We start from the raw sequence: 20,036 nt of genomic DNA on the forward strand, positions 1-20,036 counted from the left end.
CTCCAGCAAGAGCAGTCAAGGGCATCAGTTTCCCAGGAAGCGATTTCTACGGCACAGGCTTTGAGGTTTGTCTTCAAGGTGTCCTTGAAGCGTTTGCAAGGTCTTCCAAGTTCACGGTGGCCTTCCCTCAGCAGGCCATATAAAAGGATCTTCAGGATCCTGCTGTCTGTCATGTTTTTTTGTTGTTTCTCTCCCTAACATACTGCCTTCAATTCAGCCTTTGTCCTCTGTGGCTTGAGCACTTTGGACTGGAACCAGAACAGAGGATGTGGGTCCCTGTACCAGAACATCAACTGATGCTGTCAAACTCCAAGGGCATGTCTTTGAGATGGCTGACCTCTTGTTTGTCTTTTTTTTACCTCTGCCAGGGTGTACTTTGTTCTGTATCCTAACTTTGAATATATGAACACATCATTTTGTGTAAGACACAGCATAAAGAAAGTGATGTGATCATTCGCAGTGTATCAGTTCATCATATTTTGTGTGTGTCTGTTGTGCATTGTGTGTGTGTTCAGTCTTTTAACTTCATCATACATTTGTTTCCTTTAAATGAACATATGAATGAATATACCAACACTGAAATCATTTAGTCAGACATTGACACTGTTTGACACACCCTCAGCCTCCCTCTCTTTCTGTCTGTCTGTCTGTCTGTCTCCTACACACACACACACGCACACACACTCTTTCTCTCTCTCTGTCTCTCACACACACACACTCATGTGCACACACACACACACACACACACACACACACACACACACACACACACACACACACACTAACCCCCCCCCTCCCTGCCCTCACCACAGCCCTTCCCACCACACTGCCTACTACTCCACCACTGGCACACCCTTTGTAGTAGTGAACACCCACCCCTGCTCACTGTCCCTGCTCACTGTCCCTGTCCCTGTCCCTGCTCACTGTCCCTGTCCCTGCTCACTGTCCCTGCTCACTGTCCCTGTCCCTGCTCACTGTCCCTGCTCACTGTCCCTGTCCCTGCTCACTGTCCCTGCTCACTGTCCCTGTCCCTGCTCACTGTCCCTGCTCACTGTCCCTGTCCCTGCTCACTGTCCCTGTCCCTGCTCACTGTCCCTGTCCCTGCTCACTGTCCCTGTCCCTGCTCACTGTCCCTGCTCACTGTCCCTGTCCCTGCTCACTGTCCCTGTCCCTGCTCACTGTCCCTGCTCACTGTCCCTGCTCACTGTCCCTGTCCCTGCTCACTGTCCCTGTCCCTGCTCACTGTCCCTGCTCACTGTCCCTGTCCCTGCTCACTGTCCCTGCTCACTGTCCCTGTCCCTGCTCACTGTCCCTGCTCACTGTCCCTGTCCCTGCTCACTGTCCCTGTCCCTGCTCACTGTCCCTGCTCACTGTCACTGCTCACTGTCCCTGTCCCTGCTCACTGTCCCTGTCCCTGCTCACTGTCCCTGCTCACTGTCCCTGCTCACTGTCACTGCTCGCTGTCCCTGTCCCTGCTCACTGTCCCTGCTCTGCTCACTGTCCCTGCTCACTGTCACTGTCCCTGCTCACTGTCCCTGCTCACTGTCCCTGTCCCTGCTCACTGTCCCTGCTCACTGTCCCTGTCCCTGCTCACTGTCCCTGCTCACTGTCCCTGCTCTGCTCACTGTCCCTGCTCACTGTCACTGTCCCTGCTCACTGTCCCTGTCCCTGCTCACTGTCCCTGCTCACTGTCCCTGCTCACTGTCCCTGTCCCTGCTCACGGTCCCTGTCCCTGCTCACGGTCCCTGCTCACTGTCCCTGCTCACTGTCCCTGTCCCTGCTCACTGTCCCTGCTCACTGTCACTGCTCACTGTCCCTGTCCCTGCTCACTGTCCCTGCTCACTGTCCCTGCTCACTGTCCCTGACCACCCAACAGGAGACAAAGAGCGCATCCGTGAGATTCTGGACCAGAACCCCAGCCAGAAGGATGCCAGTTCCCCCCAGGACGGCGCCACGCCGCTCATGTTTGCCGCCATGACGGGGCGCCTGGATGTGGCGGAGCTGCTGGTGCAGAGAGGCTGCGACATCAACAAGCAGGACCTCATCAGTGGCTGGACGGCCCTCATGCAGGCCACCTACCATGGGTAAGGATCAGAGGAGACGCAGCTTTTTTTGGAACTCAACAGAAATTTATCCTGATACGATGCGACTTTATTGTTTTGTAATTAGTAGAAACTCATATACGAATTTGCCTTGATTACAGTTTTACTGTCTGCAAGCTCAAATAATTTTTTCTTGACACAATATTATTGTCTGTAAACTCAGTGAAATTTGCCTTTATAAGTTACGCGTTCATTGTCTGTAAAGTCTGGGAGCTTTACCTTGATAAAGTACAAGTTTATTGTCTGTAAATTCACAGAAATTCACCTTGATAAGATGAAAATTTATTGTCTGTAAACTCACAGAAATTTCTCTTCATAAGACACAGCTTTATTATGTAAAGACTCAAAGAAATTTGCCTTGATAAAATAACAAACTTTATTGTCTGTAGACTCACATAAACTTGCCTTGATGAGATGCAGCTTAATTATATGTAGGCTCACAGAAATCTGTCTTGATAAGATACAATTTCATCATCTTACCACTCACAGAAATTTGTCTTAATATTTTTTTGGGTAAGATGAATGATGGAGTAGAAAGAGTGTTTATAAATAGAAGTATAGTTTAGATATGATAATCAGCTGGCTATGTTTGGTGACAGGATTTTGTTTTGATGATGATTATTATTATTGTTATTGATAGTCATACTATCATGAAATTGTTTTGTTGATTCATGCTGTTATTGCTAGTGATGAGTCCTGTTGTTATGTAGTAATACCAGGACTGATTTTCATGCCCAGCCATGAATGGGAAGTCCAGTGTTATGCTTCTGTCTACACAGGAAAAAGCAAGTGGCCATGTTTCTGTTGAATGCTGGGGCCGACGTGTCCGTGCAGGCCAAAAATGGATGTACAGCGTTCGACATGGCTTCTCTCATCGGTGAGAAGGGATTCACATTGGGAAGAAAAATATAAGGGCACCAGTTGTTTTTTTTTAAGGTTTGGGCATAGGGTTAGGGGTGGGTGGGTGAGGGTGGTGGGGCTCATCTTCAGTATCTTTCTGTTGATGTTACTCCCATTCTGCTTTTCTTTGTTGGAGGATGGTGGGGCTCATCTTCAGTATCTTCTGTGATGTTACGCCCATTTGCTTTTCTTTGTTGGAGGGGTTGGTGGGGCTCATCTGCAGTATCTTTCTGTTGATGTTACTCCCATTTGCTTTTCTTTTGTTGGAGGACGGTGGGGCTCATCTTCAGTATCTTTCTGTTGATGTTACTCCCATTCTGCTTTTCTTTTGTTGGAGGGTGGTGGGGCTCATCTTCAGTATCTTTCTGTTGATGTTACTCCCATTCTGCTTTTCTTTGTTGGAGGGTGGTGGGGCTCATCTTCAGTATCTTTCTGTTGATGTTACTCCCATTCTGCTTTTCTTTGTTGGAGGGTGGTGGGGCTATCTTCAGTATCTTTCTGTTGATGTTACTCCCATTCTGCTTTTCTTTGTTGGAGGGTGGTGGGGCTCATCTTCAGTATCTTTCTGTTGATGTTACTCCCATTCTGCTTTTCTTTGTTGGAGGGTGCTGGGGCTCATCTTCAGTATCTTTCTGTTGATGTTACTCCCATTCTGCTTTTCTTTGTTGGAGGATGGTGGGGCTCATCTTCAGTATCTTTCTGTTGATGTTACTCCCATTCTGCTTTTCTCTATTGTAGGTTCTTCCTCACTGCTGTCTTGGTACTGTGCTGATTTTGTGCTTTGGGAAACGCTGGACAGTGCCTGCACACACATACATGCATGCATGCATGCACACACACACACACACACACACACACACACACACACACACACACACGCACACACACATGCGCACACACACAAGCTCACACACATATGCATGCGTACACGCATGCACACACAAGCTTATTTACAAACGCACGCATGGACATATGCACACACACACACACACAAGCTCTTACACATGTATACATACACGCACACATGCACACTCAGTGCACATGTTGTGTACACACACACACACGCGCACACACATGGACACATGCACACACACACACACATGGACACATGCACACACACACACACACACATGGACACATGCACACACATGCCTGCGCGCTCTGTCTGTTAATGCTCATGTCCACAAGTTCATTCATCATTGCAGATAATGAAGGAAAATGTATATGGGTTGGCTTCAGATGACGTGGACACAGAACTGTTGCGGATGCTGGCATCCAAAGCTCTTCACGTCAACAAGGCCGACAAGGGCAAGAAAGGCTGGAGCAAACACAACAACGGAGCCGTCTCCCCTTCTGTCATGCACCCGGAATTCAGGTGGGGGGTGGTGGGGAGGGGGGGAAGGGGGGGGGTGATTTGATAATAATGTACTTTTGGACATAACATGCAGGTTTAGTTTTTCAGGTTTTTGTTTTTTTTGTTTGTTTGTCTTGCTTGTCATATAATCTTTTTTTAACTGACCTCTACATATGGCTTAGATTTTTTTAGTCATAAAGATTACTAGAGATAACCAGTGAAAAGATTTTTGCACACTGAGTAAATTTGTCTCTGTGCAGTCTGTGTACTTGAAAAAGGCCGATTTGTTGAAAACTTGTACCTGTCTTTGTTTTGTTTCTGACAGTTAGGAACATGTTGGAAGGTCCTGTGTGTAGCATGCACTTTGCACATGTAAAAGAACCCATGGCTACATAAGGGTTACCCCTGGCAACGTCCTGTAGAAAAAAAAAATCTACTTGAATATGAAAACAGATACACTTTTTAGGCAACATACTGTTGCAACATGCTCTCCGTGTGGAGGGCAGCCCAGGTTTCACACATAGAAATCTGTTGTGTCAAAGAGTAATACCCTACCCTACCCTGCCCTACCATACCATACCATACCATACCATACCATACATACCATTATAATGCAGTACAATATGATACAGTACCCTTTCTGCCATAAGTGAAAATTGTCAGTGTTTGTTAGAGTTTCAAGCAGTGTTATTAATGTTGTTTTTTCTGTTCTTCTCTTGACAGCAGTGAAGACAATCCAAAAAGTGGGTTGAAGGTGAGTTTGTTTTTTTCTTTTCTTTTTCTACTTCTACATTGATAGGCAATCATTTCAAATTGCAGATGATATTCCTGTAAGCAGGAAAGAGAAGGGGTAAAAAAAGGTCAGAATCTTACAGAGAGAGATTTATATTGCTTTGAGAATACATAACCTGCCCTTGTAAATGAAGTTGAAAGTCGAATTAGAGAGGATATAAATTTGAAGATCCAAGAACAAATGGTTTACCACTGATTGGGAAAATGAATGGGCTGAAGAAAAAAGAAAAAGAATCAAGGAATAAATGCTGTTACATTTTATGAGACAGAGGCACATAATTAGGTTTGAATAGTGACCCTTTTATCATTTTTCTATATCTAATAATGGTTTACTTGTTGGGTGAAACTGTGTGCATATGCTTTTTGATGTGTTAGTGGAATGTGTGAATGTTTGTGCTTGAGTGACTGTAAAAGGTACGCACATATGAGGATGTTTGTTGCGTTTTCACTGCGTGTGCATGTGTATGTGTGTGTAAATACCTGTTCACACATGTGCTTGTGTAAATGTAAAGGCTGTGTAACAGCCTACAAATGCAGAAGAAGTAGATGAAGAGCAGTTTCCACCTGTCACTTGCAGTTAAAAAAAATCATTCCTTCCTTTGCAGGGCTGGTGGAACCGGATGTCCAACAGGTTCCGGAACCTGAAGCTAGGCCGGACCTTCACCATGACTAACCGCTTGGCCCCCATGCCCCTCCAGACCTCCACCTCTGTCCAGGATTTGACCCTCAAAGGGCATGTGCCATCTCAGGTTGGTTGTCAGTGTGTGTGACAGTGAGACACAGAGGGAGGGGACATTTATAGGTGGGGAGAAGAAGCTGAGGGAGAAAACGTGTGTGTGTGTGTGTGTGTGTGTGTGTGTGTATGTGTGTGTGTGTGTGTGTGTGAGAGGGGCAGGGGAAAGAGGGATGTGGGTGAAAGAGAGGCAGAGAGAATGTGTGTGTAAGAGAGAGGGATGTGGATGTGTGGAGAGGAGAGGCACTGATGTGTGCTTGTATGTGTGCTTAAGAGAGAGAGAGGAAAAGAGGGAGGGAGAGAGGCAGATAGAGTGTGTGTGGTGTGGGGTTGTGAATGTGTGTGCGTGTGTGTGTGTGTGTGTGTGTGAAAGTATTCAGAAGCGTGTATGTGTTGCATGCTTGATGTTTTCTTCATACATTCAGAAACCAGATATGCATATATTTGCATTTACCCCCTTTGTGCCGGCATGTTCAGGAATGCAAACAAAATTAATAAATGCACACACAAAAAACCTCTCACACTAGCATACATCCTCATGCAAGCACATGCATTTTCACAGCCACACTCACAGATGCACAGTATCAGTATCAGTAGCTCAAGGAGGCGTCACTGCGTTCGGTCAAATCCATATACACTACACCACATCTGCCAAGCAGATGCCTGACCAGCAGCGTAACCCAACGCGCTTAGTCAGGCCATATAGATGCATCTATGGTGTGAATATATCAGACTAACAAAAGAAAGTGAACAGTGGATGTTTATGTATAATTTATATCCAACAAGAAAAAAATTCAAGGTGTATGTTTGTGTGTGTGTGTTTGTGTGCTTGCTTGTGTGCGTGTGTGTATGTGTTTGCTTGTGTGTGTGTGCACATTTGTATGTATATGTGCGTGTGTGTGTGTACATTGTGTGTGTGTGTGCGCACACACTGACATGTGTATGTGTGTGTGTGTTTGCATGCACTGTGTGTGTGCACACACATGTATTTGTGTGTGTACATCGTGTGTGTGTGCGTGTGCGTGTGTTCGTGCGTGAGTGCGTGTGTGCGTGTGTGTGCGTGTGTGTGTGTGTACGTGTGTGTGTGTGCGTGTGTGTGTGTGTGTGTATGTGTGTGTGTGTGTGTGTGTGTGTATGTATGTGTGTGTTTGTGTGTGTGTGTGTGTGTGTGTGTATGTATGTGTGTGTGTGTGTGTGTATGTATGTGTATGTGTGTGTGTGTGTGTGTGTGTGTGTGTGTATGTATGTGTGTGTGTGTGTGTATGTGTGTGTGTGTGTGTGTATGTGTGTGTGTGTGTATGTATGTGTGAGTGTGTGTGTGTGTGTGTGTGTGTGTGTGTGTGTATGTATGTGTGAGTGTGTGTGTGTGTGTGTGTGTGTGTGTATGTATGTGTGAGTGTGTGTGTGTGTGTGTGTGTGTGTGTATGTATGTGTGAGTGTGTGTATGTGTGTGTGTGTGTGTGTGTGTGTGCGTGTATGTGTGTGTGTGTGTGTGTGTGTGTGTGTGTGTGTGCAGCCCTCCCCCCTGATGGAGCCCAAACAGCTGGTGGGTGAGCAGAGCACCCTGACCATGACCAGCTATGAGTCCATGTTGCTGGAGACCAAGAAGAGCGCTTCTGTCTACACCCTGGTCAGACTCTTTTCTTTTTCTCTTTTCTTCTTCTTCTTTTTTTTGTGTGTCTTTTCTTTTTCCTCCATAATTGTAGCATTCTGTGGTGTTTAGTTTTGGTGGTGGTTTGTTTCTAAGAGTTCGGCATTCCACCATCCATAATCCTGTATTGGGTGTAGTGCTGTTCGTGCTGTTATACCTTTTTTTTTCTTTTTTGGTTATTTGTTTTCCCTCCATAATTGTAGCATTGTGCGGTTTTGGTGGTTGTTTGTTTCTAGAAATGGCCATTATTGGCTGTAGTGCCGTGGATGTTGTTATACCTTTTTTCATTGATTTTTGTTTTGTTTTTTCCCCTCCATAATTGTAGCATTCTGTAGTGTTTAGTTTTGGTGGTTGTTTGTTCTTAGAGTTCGGTATTCCACCATCCACAATTCTGTTTTGGGTGTAGTGCTGTGGATGTTCTTAAACCCTTTTTTTTTTTTTTGTCTTCTTTTCTTTCCCCACCATAATTGTAGCATTCTGTGGTGTTAAGTTTTGGTGGTTGGTTGTTTGTAGAATTCGGCATTCCACCATCAACAATTCCGTATACGGTGTAGTGCTGTGGATGTTGTTGTACCTTTTTTTTTTCTTTTTTTTTTTTTGGTCTTCTTTTCTTTCCCCTCCATATTTGCTGCTTTCTGTAGTGTTTAGTTTGGTGGTTGTTTGTTCTGGAGTTAGGAATTTCACCGCCTTAACCCTTTCGCTGCCAGGAAAATAAGATTTAAGTGAAATCTATTTGCCAGGGTTTTTTCACAAAAAACGGGTATAAATTTTCAAAAAATTCTGTGCTCTTTGTTATTGGAGAAAGACCCATAAAAGTATATATTTTCTGAAAGGTAAATGAATAAAGAATACAAAACACATGCTGTTTTCCCATTTTATATATTTTTAGTGACATGCTGTTGTTTTGAAATCAGTGTTTTGTTTTTTGTCACATTTTCAACTTGTTCATTACAAACATTAGTCAGGTAATTTGCACAAAAACATCATATTTTCTGGACAAATGGATATCTGCAAACACAAAATCATACTAGAACAACCACAATATATATATATATTTTTTAAGAGATAGATACACAATACATTGTGACTTCTCCAAGTGATACGATGGATGTGAGGCCACGCCCCCTCAGTCTGCACCCCCCTCCTCCTCACCCCTCTCACACGGTCACTTGATTCAGTTCTCATCAGACCGCGTTGGCTGCGTGCCAAGAATATCGCTCTGCTGCTAATTCGGTCATCTGTCGTCTGCTAACATCTGTACAGCCGGTATCACTCACTGACAGTCGCATCTTGGCCACTCTCTTCATTACTCCCTTTATTTTCTATCAGATCGTCCTATAAATGTTCATCACTATCTTCTTCGAATTTATGCTTCAATTCCTTCTGAGCATCAGCTAAAGAAAGAAATCTTTGTTGATTTAGTTCGTCACGATCGCATGTCTTGAGCACGGCGTCAGTCTGACATTTTGTTGAGCGAGCGAGGAGAGAAGTCCGGCAAACACTTGGACAGTGACCCAACCAAAACGTTCAAATAAAGGACTGCTTCATGACATAGATGGGGTTTCTAGCTATGAATAGAATCTAGAGAGATTCCCCAGGCTAAAGCTACCATTATTTTTGCCAATGAAGTGAATGCAAACCAGGGAAAAGTCAGAATATTTCGATGACGAGTTATCTCGTCATGCAGGCAGCGAAGCATACATGCTTGCCATGACGAGTTATCTTGTCATGCAGGCAGCCTAGGGGTTAATCCCATATTGGGTGTTGTGCTGTGGATTTGGTTGTACCATTTTTTTTCTTCTTTAAAATTCAAAATAATAGGAAATATGCTGGATAGGTAACAAACCAGCAATCCAAAATCGAGCATTTTTAAAGTTCTTTCTGTTCAAGAATTTAAAGCTTCTGAAAAGAAGAAAGAGAGAGAGAGAGAGAAAAAAAAAGGTGTAAAATGCTGAAATATCTTACCACAAACATTTATCCTCTGGCAAAATTCACTAAAAGAAATCCACTCAGATAGGTACACAAATATATATATATATATATATATATATAAGCATGCACTCAAGGCCTGACTGAGTGTGTTGGGTTATGCTGCTGACAGAGACAGCTGCCCAGTGTGGTATAGTGTATATGGATTTATCCCAATGCAGTGACGCCTCCTTGAGAAACTGAAGATGGGTGAGGAGTAAGGTTGTGGTAGAAACTGAAACTGAAACTATCTGATGGGTGAGGAGTAAGGTGTTGATAGAAACTGAAACTATCTGGTAGGTGAGGAGTAAGGTGTTGATAGAAACTGAAACTGAATCTATCACATGGGTGAGGGTAAGGTTGTGGTAGAAACTGAAACTGAAACTATCACATGGGTGAGGGTAAGGTTGTGGTATAAACTGAAACTGAAACTATCTGATGAGTGAGGAGTAAGGTTGTGATAGAAACTGAAACTATCAGATGGGTGAGGGTAAGGTTGTGATAGAAACTGAAACTATCTGATGGGTGAGGGTAAGGTGTTGATAGAAACTGAAACTATCTGGTAGGTGAGGAGTAAGGTGTTGATAGAAACTGAAAACTATCTGATGGGTGAGGAGTAAGGTGTTGATAGAAACTGAAACTATCTGATGGGTGAGGGTAAGGTGTTGATAGAAACTGAAACTATCTGGTAGGTGAGGAGTAAGTGTTGATAGGAAACTGAAACTATCTGGTGGGTGAGGGTAAGGTGTTGATAGAACTGAAACTATCTGGTAGGTGAGGAGTAAGGTGTTGATAGAAACTGAAACTATCTGATGGGTGAGGGTAAGGGTGTTGATAGAAACTGAAACTATCAGGTAGGTGAGGAGTAAGGTGTTGATAGAAACTGAAACTGAATCTATCACATGGGTGAGGTAAGGTTGTGGTAGAAACTGGTAGGTGAGGAGTAAGGTGTTGATAGAAACTGAAACTGAATCTATCAGATGGGTGAGGGTAAGGTTGTGGTAGAAACTGAAACTGAAACTATCAGATGGGTGAGGAGTAAGGTTGTGATAGAAAGTGAAAGTGAAACTATCAGATGGGTGAGGGTAAGGTTGTGATAGAAACTGAAACTATCAGATGGGTGAGGGAAAGGTTGTGATAGAAACTGAAACTATCAGATGGGTGAGGAGTAAGGTTGTGATGGAAACTGAAACTATCAGATGGGTGAGGGTAAGGTTGTGATGGAAACTGAAACTATCAGATGGGTGAGGAGTAAGGTTGTGATGGAAACTGAAACTATCAGATGGGTGAGGGTAAGGTTGTGATAGAAAGTGAAAGTGAAACTATCAGATGGGTGAGGGAAAGGTTGTGATAGAAACTGAAACTATCAGATGGGTGAGGATAAGGTTGTGATAGAAACTGAAACTATCAGATGGGTGAGGAGTAAGGTTGTGATAGAAACTGAAACTATCAGATGGGTGAGGATAAGGTTGTGATAGAAACTGAAACTATCAGATGGGTGAGGAGTAAGGTTGTGATAGAAACTGAAACTATCAGATGGGTGAGGAGTGAGGTTTTGATAGAAACTGAAACTATCAGATGGGTGAGGATAAGGTTGTGATAGAAACTGAAACTATCAGATGGGTGAGGAGTAAGGTTGTGATAGAAACTGAAACTATCAGATGGGTGAGGATAAGGTTGTGATAGAAAGTGAAACTATCAGATGGGTGAGGATAAGGTTGTGATAGAAACTGAAAGTGAAACTATCTGATGGGTGAGTGTAAGGTTGTGATAGAAAGTGAAAGTGCAAGGTGATGGAAGAGGAGTAATGCTGTGAGTGTGGTGTGCAGGACATCAACCCCCCCAACTCAGCACAGTCCAGTGAGACACTGAAGCCCGTCAAGCCACCATTCCTCCCCCCTCCCACCTTTGCTCTGGACGGGCCGGAGCATGCCCACCGCTTCAGCACTAACTGGAGGACCTACAAGGCCATGACGGACGATCACATTGTCAGTGTTGCTGGCTTCCTGTGTGTGTGTGTGTGTGTGTGTGTGTATGCGCATATGTTGTGTGTTTGTGTGTGAGATAGAGAAAGTCTGCATCTTATTGTGTTCACTGAAGTGTATTGTTTTACTTTTTATCTTTTAACCAGACGTCCAGGGAGTAAGATACAACATTTACTGTTTGATTATGTTGTTTTTTTTCATTCTTTTTTTTCCAGTGCACAGATTGCAAGACTTGTCTTATTTAAGTGAATGTGAGCATTTCAGAAGCTGGCAGGCAATTTCAGTTACTTTGAGGAAACAGTTTAAACAGGGAACACATGATAATCCTTCTCATAATTAGTACTGCCAACTTTCTGTCTCAAAGTAACATGAATAGAGCTGTGAAGATAACTCTTCATTTAAATGGTTCTTCCATCCGTATGTTTCACAGCAACATGTGCATGGAATACACAGTGCTAACCCTTCACACGAATGGTTCTTTCAACTTTCCCTTTCATTGCAACATATGAATAATGTAGAATTGTGTTGATAATCCATCACATACACTGTTTCTATTTTACTATCCCTTGTGAATTGAACAGATGATGATAACCCTTCACATCAATGATTCAACTGTTTCACAGTGACCTGTGAATAGAAAACATGATGCTAAACCTTCACATCAATGATTCAACTGTTTCACAGTGACCTGTGAATAGAAAACACGATGATAACCCTTCACATCAATGATTCAGCTGTTTCACAGAGACCTGTGAATAGAAAACTTAATGCTAAACCTTCACATAAATGATTCAACTGTTTCACAGAGACCTGTGAATAGAAAACATGATGCTAAACCTTCACATAAATGATTCAACTGTTTCACAGTGACCTGTGAATAGAAATCATGATGCTAAACCTTCACATCAATGATCCAACTGTTTCACAGTGACCTGTGAATAGAAAACACGATGATAACCCTTCACATCAATGATTCAACTGTTTCACAGAGACCTGTGAATAGAAAACATGATGCTAAACCTTCACATAAATGATCCAACTGTTTCACAGAGACCTGTGAATAGAAAACATGATGCTAAACCTTCACATCAATGATTCAACTGTTTCACAGAGACCTGTGAATAGAAAACACGATGATAACCCTTCACATCAATGATTCAGCTGTTTCACAGAGACCTGTGAATAGAAAACATGATGCTAAACCTTCACATCAATGATTCAGCTGTTTCACAGAGACCTGTGAATAGAAAACATGATGCTAAACCTTCACATCAATGATTCAGCTGTTTCACAGAGACCTGTGAATAGAAAACTTGATGCTAAACCTTCACATCAATGATTCAACTGTTTCACAGTGACCTGTGAATAGAAAACTTGATGCTAAACCTTCACATCAATGATTCAGCTGTTTCACAGTGACCTGTGAATAGAAAACTTGATGCTAAACCTTCACATCAATGATTCAGCTGTTTCACAGAGACCTGTGAATAGAAAACATGATGCTAAACCTTCACATCAATGATTCTTTCAACTTTCTGCTTCACAGTGACACCTGAATGAAACATGATATTGATAACCCGTCACATAAATGGTTACTCACTCTCCGGGTTTGTTCTAACGTATGAATAGAACTGATGATGATAACCTTTCTTGTAAATGGTTAGTAACTTTCTGTCCTGCAGCAATAAATGAATGGAAAACACATTGCTAGCCCTTGACATTGGAACAATTATTCCAGCAAGCAACAGCCGAATTGAACACAATGTTGATAGATAGCCCATCAAACTGTCTGTTGTGCAGACTCCGGATCGCTCTCACGCCAAGATGTACCCCCCGTCGCGAGCGGACTCAGGTAGTCAGAGCGCCCGCCTGCCCACCTCTTCGGACCCGGCCTGCAAGAACGCATGGGTTAACCCCCTGGCTGGTGACGTGCCCCCGGCCCTGCACCCTCACCCTTTTCCTCTTGACGCTTGGCCGACTAACCCCTCCTCCCCTGCCTCAGGCCGTCTTAACCCTTCGCCTGCTCACTCCTGGACTAACCCTGTTGCTAACCCTTCGTGGGGGAATGGAGAGGAGAGGCTTGTGGCGGTGTCTAACCCTCATGGTCTGTCGTCGTCGTCGGGTGGCGGCGGTAGTGTGGGTAGTTGTCTGCAGCAGAGGTTGGCCGCCCGCCGAAGGGTGTTTGCCAATTCGTCAGTGGTGGTGGTGGGGGCTGAGAAGGAAGGAGGAGGAGGAGGAGGAGTGGAGGAGAAAGGTTTGCTGTGGCTTTTCCTGACTAACCTGCTCTCTTTGTTTGTTAGTTTGTGTTTGTGTGTGTGTGTGAGACCAAGTGTATGTGTTTGATATGGGTGTGTATATGTGCTTGTCATGTGCATTTGTGCTCATGTGCATGTGTTTGTGGGTGTGTATGTGTGCACGTATGTTTGCATACTTGCATGTATGTGTGTGTGTGTGTTTGTGTGTGTGTGCTTGTTTGTATACATGCATGCATGTGCATGTGTGTGTGTGTGTGTGTGTGGCGTGTGTGTGTGTGTGTGTGGCGTGTGTGTGTGTGTGGTGTGTGTGTGTGTGTGTGTGTTCAAAGAAGTCATTGTGCAGAATAGAAAGACTGAAATGCTCAGCATCTTGTATGCTTGCTTTTTTCTTCAGTCTAAGTCGGTTTTTTTTTTTTTTTTTTTTTTTTTTTTTTAGTTTCCCTCTGCCAGTTGTGTGTGTGTGTGAACATGGGTGTGTGTGTGTGTGTGTGTGTGTGTGAACATGGGTGTGTGTGTGTGTGTGTGTGTGTGTGAACATGGGTGTGTGTGTGTGTGTGTGTGAACATGGGTGTGTGTGTGTGTGTGTGTGAACATGGGTGTGTGTGTGTGTGTGTGTGAACATGGGTGTGTGTGTGTGTGTGTGTGTGTGAACATGGGTGTGTGTGTGTGTGTGTGTGAACATGGGTGTGTGTGTGTGTGTGTGTGTGTACATGGGTGTGTGTGTGTGTGTGTGTGTGTGTGAACATGGGTGTGTGTGTGTGTGTGTGTGTGTGAACATGGGTGTGTGTGTGTGTGTGTGTGTGTGAACATGGGTGTGTTGTAAGTATGGGTTTTTTTTTGGAGTGTGAGGGGTGTTGTTTACGTTTGTTTTTGTTTTTTTTCTCTTTTTTTCTTCTGTTTGTCTTTCTGTGTCATTGTACATGTAAAACATCTTTTCCTTTTGAAGATTTTCTTTAAATGTGTTTTAATTTGTGTGTCATGTGTGAACACATTTGTTGGGATGGGTGCTTTTTTGTTTTGTTTTTGTTGTCGTTTTTCTTTCTTTTTTTTTGCTTTTTCTTTCCCTCTTTCTCATAATTACAGAATAATCTATGGTAATGGTTTTCCTCATTTGCACTGATTGTCTGGACAAATCATTATCTTTCTTTCTTGATCAAGAATCAATTTAAGTGCGTGCCAGCTTGTGGGTTTTGACTGCAACTGGATTTTTAGGGATTGTGAAGCTTTTGTGTTACCAAGAGTTGGTCTTATGTGCTTGGATATGTTTTGCGTGTGCATTCATTTGTATTTAGTGTGTGTGTGTGTGTGTGTGTGTGTGTGTGTGTGTGTGTGTGTGAGAGAGAGAGAGAGAGAGAGTGTGTCTGCATGAATTTGAGTGTGTGTTTTTGAGAGTCTGCATGAATGTGTGTTTGTGTATGTGTTTGTGTGTGTGCGTGTGTGTGTGCGTGTGTTCATTTTGATGCATATAATTCTAAGTTAACAGTGTGCTACCTTACATAGGAATGCAGTTTATAAAGGATTGCGGCTGCGATTGCTGTGAATCACCATCCATATTAAACTATTGCTTTCAAACTAGTTTCCTTGACATAATGTTGGCAGTTTTGAACTTAGCGTCCACAGAGCTTCCACAAAACTTCTTTTGATTTTTTCTGTAAAAGCAAAAACTTTATACATCTGCTGATTCCAGTGGACTGGTTGATACATACGCTTTTTCTTTGTGTGTGTGTGTGTGTGTGTGTGTGTGTGTGTGTGCTGCATTTAGAAAACTTGTTCACATGAGTGTAATTACAGTTGTTCACAGATTTAATAGTGTATGTTACAGAACTTTATGTGACTGCGGATATCTTTTCGTTGCTGTGGAACTTGTTAGTGTTTTATTAAGCTTACTTTTTCACAACCTCTTTTTTCATGTTGTAGGAAATTTCAAGGCCAGTTGATTTTTAGAAATCAATCTTCCCATGCTGAGCATTAAAATTGCTTGAGAACATGCACATTGTTCAGATTGCTAAACTTTGTTCTTGTATAGAGAAGCCAGCTGTGTCAGCATCAGAGGTGATAAGAATTGTAGATTAAGTGGCAGAGGACGTCATACTCAGATCTATATGAATAAAATCTGTCTCTTCAGCAGACTAAGCTCTAATGGCAGTGAAATCAGCATTCACACTAATAACCTGTCTCAATCAGCACTGTTACTGGCTTACCCATAATAAAATGTATGTAATGTTTTGGTACAACATTTTTCAAACTTAATTATGAAAAAAAGAAAATTTTAAATATTGCATGTACTTTGGTGAAACATTGATTTAAGGACTGTTTTCTTTGACTGATTAACAACGTTTCAGATATGTGATACATGCATCTTTTCTTAGACTACAACATTTCAGATATGTGATACATGCATCTTTTCTTAGACTACAACATTTCAGATATGTGATACCTGCATCTTTTCTTAGACTACAACATTTCAGATATGTGATACATGCATCTTTTCTTAGACTGATTGCAACATTTCAGATATGTGATACACGCATCTTTTCTTAGACTGGTTGCAACATTTCAGATATGTGATACACACATCTTTTCTTAGACTGATTGCAACATTTCAGATATGTGATACACGCATCTTTTCTTAGACTGCAACATTTCAGATATGTGATACACGCATCTTTTCTTAGACTGGTTTACAACATTTCAGATATGTGATACATGCATCTGGGTCTTAAGCTCTGTGACCAGTTGAATAATGAGCGATTTTTCTTGTGATATAGCTAGCATGTATGTGCATATATTTTTAAAATTTTAATTTAAACTTTTTTTTTTTATACCATTTGTGGCTTGCAGCGGAGTTTGGCCATGGCTCTCTGTTACTGCCCAGTCCTCACATTCCTGGTGCACGCTCCACAGCCACCCTGGGTTCACAACAGACACCGTCCTTGCTCTTCATGCCACGGTCAGCCTCACCACGCTCTTCTCCTCTGACAAACTCAGGCAGCCTCCCTCGCGTTTTGTTTGACTGTAACCATCTATTTGTCAACTGACAGTATTTGCTCACAAGTAACAGTGCTGGAATTTTTAGAATGTATTTTTTAAAGTTTATATATATATATATATATATATATATAATGCTGTTGATAGAGTTGTGTGGAATACTGTCAACGCTAAAGGCTTTTTATTGTTATAATGTTGATGTTGTTAATGGTGAAACTGGGTAAGGCAATCAACTGTTTTGAGGCATTTCCTAATTGATCCTGACTCTTTCCTATTTCTGTCTTTCCACTACTTTTGAACTAATGGACCACCACCAGTTTACTGTTTGAAAACAACAACTTTGCAATCCAGACAACTGACTTGATAGCACAAGACAGAGAAGGGAGTTGATCCAGTGCAGGGGGAAAGAATTAACAAGAAATCCAAAATCAGAGAGAAAGTAGGGTGGAAAAGATAACACAAGGTGGGGAGGGGATGGTTATGAATGAGGAGGAAAACGAATCACCGTCATTGAATTGCATGAGTTCAGGACAGTGACACTAAACAAAAGCACATGTAGACACGCATGCATGCACAGCGCGCGCGCGCACACACACACACACACACACACACACTGCCACTCACAGTGACACCCACCCAGTGCCACACACACACACACACACACACACACACACACACACATGTGCACGCACTCACTCACACACAAACACACTCACACTCACACTCATACTCACTCACTCACTCACACTAACACACTCATATGATATCACACACAACCGCTCCTCGTCACCTTCCCACACCCACACCCACAACCCCTCACCCCGTACAATCCCAAAAAACCCTCACACACACACACACACACACACACACACACACACATACACACACATACACTCACACAGATGATAAAACAAAACATGACCAACAAAAAACAACAACAACACAACAAACAAACACCCAGAATCGAACTCCTGCGCAATGTTTCAGCAAATCGGCGACGGCGTCATCAGCATTCCGCACCATGTCCAACACCACCTCCCCCAACAGCTCCACCAGTGGGAGCTCCTCCATCACCCCCCAGAGGTCCTCACGGGGCCGCAGCACCTCCTCCAAGGACAGCACCACCTCCACCCTCACCCCCTCGCCCTCACCCACACCCGGCAAGGTCAGCTACCAACACAACATGAGTCATGACATGACGTGTATTTTCAGCAAACCCTGTGGGGGTACTGTGGAACTGTGACACATTTCATGTAACTTGTACACATTTCTTGTTGTTGTTGAAAATTTAACACCATTGTGACATATTTCATGTAACTTGTACACATTTCTTGTTGAAAATCTAACACCATTGTGACATGTTTCATGTAACTTGTACACATGTCTTGTTGTTGTTGTTGTTGTTGAAAATTTAACACCATTGTGACATATTTCATGTAACTTGTACACATTTCTTGTTGAAAATCTAACACCATTGTGACATGTTTCATGTAACTTGTACACATGTCTTGTTGTTGTTGTTGTTGTTGAAAATTTAACACCATTGTGACATATTTCATGTAACTTGTACACATTTCTTGTTGAAAATCTAACACCATTGTGACATGTTTCATGTAACTTGTACACATGTCTTGTTGTTGTTGTTGTTGAAAATTTAACACCATTGTGACATGTTTCATGTAACTTGTACACATTTGTTGTTGTTGTTGTTGAAAATTTAACACCATTGTGACATATTTCATGTAACTTGTACACATTTGTTGTTGTTGTTGTTGAAAATTTAACACCAATGTGACATATTTCATGTAACTTGTACACATTTCTTCTTGTTGTTGTTGAAAATTTAACACCATTGTGACATATTTCATGTAACTTGTACACATGTCTTGTTGTTGTTGTTGAAAATTTAACACCATTGTGACATATTTCATGTAACTTGTACACATTTCTTGTTGTTGTTGTTGTTGTTGAAAATTTAACACCATTGTGACATATTTCATGTAACTTGTACACATTTCTTGTTGTTGTTGTTGAAAATTTAACACCATTGTGACATGTTTCATGTAACTTGTACACATTTCTTGTTGTTGTTGTTGTTGTTGAAAATTTAACACCATTGTGACATATTTCATGTAACTTGTACACATTTGTTGTTGTTGTTGTTGTTGAAAATTTAACACCATTGTGACATATTTCATGTAACTTGTACACATTTGTTGTTGTTGTTGTTGAAAATTTAACACCATTGTGACATATTTCATGTAACTTATACACATTTCTTGTTGTTGTTGTTGTTGAAAATTTAACACCATTGTGACATATTTCATGTAACTTGTACACATTTCTTGTTGTTGTTGTTGAAAATTTAACACCATTGTGACATATTTCATGTAACTTGTACACATTTGTTGTTGTTGTTGTTGTTGAAAATTTAACACCATTGTGACATATTTCATGTAACTTGTACACATTTGTTGTTGAAAATTTAACACCATTGTGACATGTTTGATGTAACGTATACACATTTGTTGTTGCTGAAGATTAAACACCATTGTGACATGTTTGATGTAACGTATACACATTTGTTGTTGTTGTTGTTGTTGAAGATTAAACAGCAGGAGAAGCTTGTTAACAATGAACACTCTCCAGCAGCTGTACGCCAAAGTGAGCAGTATGGTACGCACACAGTGTGCTGTTGGAGAGTGGTTCCATACTTACCTTGGAGTCTGTCAGGGCTTCCTTATGGCTCCCACACTTGAGCATACATCCTTGAACACATCATGACTGCCTCACTTGAAGATCATGTCAGTACACTTGGCATTGGAGGAAGATCCATCACAAACCTTCATGTCTCAGATGACATTGATGGCCTGGCAGGAAGCAAGCAGGAACTTGCCCAGCTTGTTAAAAGGCTGGATGAAATATCAACAAGATATGGCGTGGAAATCAGCGTTAAAAAAAACAAGTTTATAGTCCGCTACACCACCGCCATCACTCCTGATGTAGCTGTCCCTGGACTGAAGCTAACAACTGTTTGGCTGTTCTCTTCCCAGCAGTGAAAGAGCCAAACCAGAAGTCCTCTCAGTGGGTAAGACAGACAACATCAGCACTGTCCAGACTGAAGCTAACAACTGTTTGGCTGTTCTCTTACCTGGGATATATCATCAGCAATGAAAGAGCCAAACCAGAAGTCCTCTCAAGGGTAAGACAGACAACATCAGCACTGTCCAGACTGAAACCAGTATGGAAGGACAGCAGCATCTCCATGAAACATAAGATCAGACTCCTGCGTGCACTGGTATATTCCA

General features: G+C 42.3%; 1 protein-coding gene across 4 annotated transcripts in view; it reads left to right on the forward strand.

Moving 5' to 3' along the window:
* LOC143300163 (ankyrin repeat and SAM domain-containing protein 6-like) overlaps positions 1-20,036 on the forward strand; it is a 60,201-nt gene that overhangs the window by 16,606 nt on the left and 23,559 nt on the right. Inside the window, exons 4-13 of one of the 4 annotated variants that reach the window (XM_076613710.1) lie at positions 1,877-2,084; positions 2,882-2,979; positions 4,242-4,377; positions 5,080-5,110; positions 5,754-5,897; positions 7,398-7,511; positions 11,330-11,488; positions 13,286-13,739; positions 16,582-16,690; positions 17,716-17,893. In XM_076613710.1, the coding sequence (XP_076469825.1) occupies positions 1,877-2,084; positions 2,882-2,979; positions 4,242-4,377; positions 5,080-5,110; positions 5,754-5,897; positions 7,398-7,511; positions 11,330-11,488; positions 13,286-13,739; positions 16,582-16,690; positions 17,716-17,893 (1,631 nt within the window). The remainder of the gene's footprint in view (positions 1-1,876; positions 2,085-2,881; positions 2,980-4,241; positions 4,378-5,079; positions 5,111-5,753; positions 5,898-7,397; positions 7,512-11,329; positions 11,489-13,285; positions 13,740-16,581; positions 16,691-17,715; positions 17,894-20,036) is intronic. The other 3 variants (XM_076613712.1, XM_076613713.1, XM_076613711.1) reach the window with 3 other exon arrangements.

This window comes from Babylonia areolata, chromosome 26, assembly GCF_041734735.1.
Source record: "Babylonia areolata isolate BAREFJ2019XMU chromosome 26, ASM4173473v1, whole genome shotgun sequence".
NCBI classification, from domain to species: domain Eukaryota; kingdom Metazoa; phylum Mollusca; class Gastropoda; order Neogastropoda; family Buccinidae; genus Babylonia; species Babylonia areolata.